Below are 1,568 nucleotides of genomic sequence, written 5' to 3'. Positions count from 1 at the left end.
TAATTATTTCAGAATGGATATGAGAGTTTCATAAACTTTTCATAGTAAATAATTTTCTTGATGATATCATATTTTCAAATTCTTTTACAAGACTCTACTTTGACTTTGCATAAAAATTAGTTCAACTTTAATTAGTCAAAATTGATCACCTGCACCTTATGGTGCCATTTATCACTAAGTGCAAGTCAATGGTTATAAAAAAATATTTTTACAGAAGCCAATAATTGAATGGATAAGTACAAAATTCTATATTTGTTTCCAAAATATGGATAAACTTTTTTTATTTATATATTTTGAGAGGAGAAAATGAATCCCTTTCTTTTTGCTTTTGAGATTTAGTTTGCTTTATTATCTTTAACTACAGTTGCAAGGAACATCTTTATCTTTCTGGAACTACTTGGGTGACAAGACAAATATATGTAACATCATTATAATTCCACTTTGTATTCTAAGGCTTCTAATAATATCTTCCAACACCATTGATTAATATTTATTAACTCCAACATGTGTCTCGTATTCATTTGTCAAGAGCCTCCTGGATGATTATTCTATTGCAGATCATGGTATATCCTAACTCACCCTGCCAAAAAGGGAATATCCAATAATCAGTCAACCGAAGAACATAACAAGACAGTTTCCTTTTTAATTGAGACAACATAGTAAGATTTAATAGAGGAAAGAAAAATTGAATGGTTTTGGTTTGAAGTTGCTCACTTGGAACAATTCATGCTGTCAGAGATGGGAAAGCTGAGAGTGGTGTTACACATATGGGGAAGATCTTGGATCTTGGAGGGCAGCAATGGTGGTGTCATTCCCTTAACCATGATCTCAATGCACCAACAAATGGTCTTGGGACCAATCCCATGATGGGCTAATGTGTTAAGCTCCATCACATGTTGGCAGCATTTTCTTGAGGGCGTGCTGAAATTTGGATCCCCCACAAGGAATTCCAAGCAATAGGGGAAGTATTCAAATACTGGTGTACAAACAGAGATTGGAGAGGCCATAACTTCTTCTGCCTCACCCATGTCTGATGCAGAAACCAGACATAGTGCTAGTACTAGGATACCAACCATAGTCATTGTGCAAAATCAGCTTAATGCTTAGAACGGTTTTCATTCATTTATAATAACTAGACCTGCTGTTTAGCTGCTGTTATATCACTGAATTTCAGCAAAAACACTATATTACTGAATTATATTTAATGTGGATCCTGTTTTGGTAACACCCGCATTCTCATAGAATAAGCTGGTTTTTTATTTTGGAAATACTGAAATCAAACATGCCACATTTATGTTCCTTAAAACCTTAAAAGTGGTTCAATTGTACACTTCACACCAACTCATGTAAAGTGTATTTTGTTCCAAAATGCAAATAAATAACAACTCCAATTGCTTGTACCAAATGTTACTGCCATTGCATATTGGTAGATTCTGTTAACCACGACAACATTATGCAGACAACATTCTCACCCAAGTTGCCTTCACATTCTTTACTGATAATTGAAGGCAAGGTAGACTCAGAATTTAACAAAACCCGATCAATATTTATATATTTTTTCCTTTTTC

At 33.9% G+C, this 1,568-nt stretch overlaps 1 protein-coding gene across 1 annotated transcript; it reads right to left on the bottom strand.

The window, feature by feature from the left end:
• Window positions 1-286: 286 nt before the first annotated feature.
• Window positions 287-1,213, bottom strand: LOC124844875 (non-specific lipid-transfer protein 13-like). Its single transcript, XM_047321891.2, has 2 exons — window positions 715-1,213; window positions 287-580 (listed from the first exon to the last, which is right to left on the bottom strand). The coding sequence occupies exons 1-2, from the start codon at window positions 1,080-1,082 to the stop codon at window positions 571-573; spliced, it is 378 nt and encodes a 125-aa protein (XP_047177847.1). The 5' UTR covers window positions 1,083-1,213; the 3' UTR covers window positions 287-570.
• Between the last annotated feature and the right edge of the window lie 355 nt (window positions 1,214-1,568).

Source organism: Vigna umbellata, chromosome 9, assembly GCF_029865625.1.
Source record: "Vigna umbellata cultivar VRB3 chromosome 9, Vumbellata_1.0, whole genome shotgun sequence".
NCBI classification, from domain to species: domain Eukaryota; kingdom Viridiplantae; phylum Streptophyta; class Magnoliopsida; order Fabales; family Fabaceae; genus Vigna; species Vigna umbellata.
Note: the sequence above shows the minus strand (reverse complement) of the source record. Positions and strands in the feature narration are given on the sequence as shown.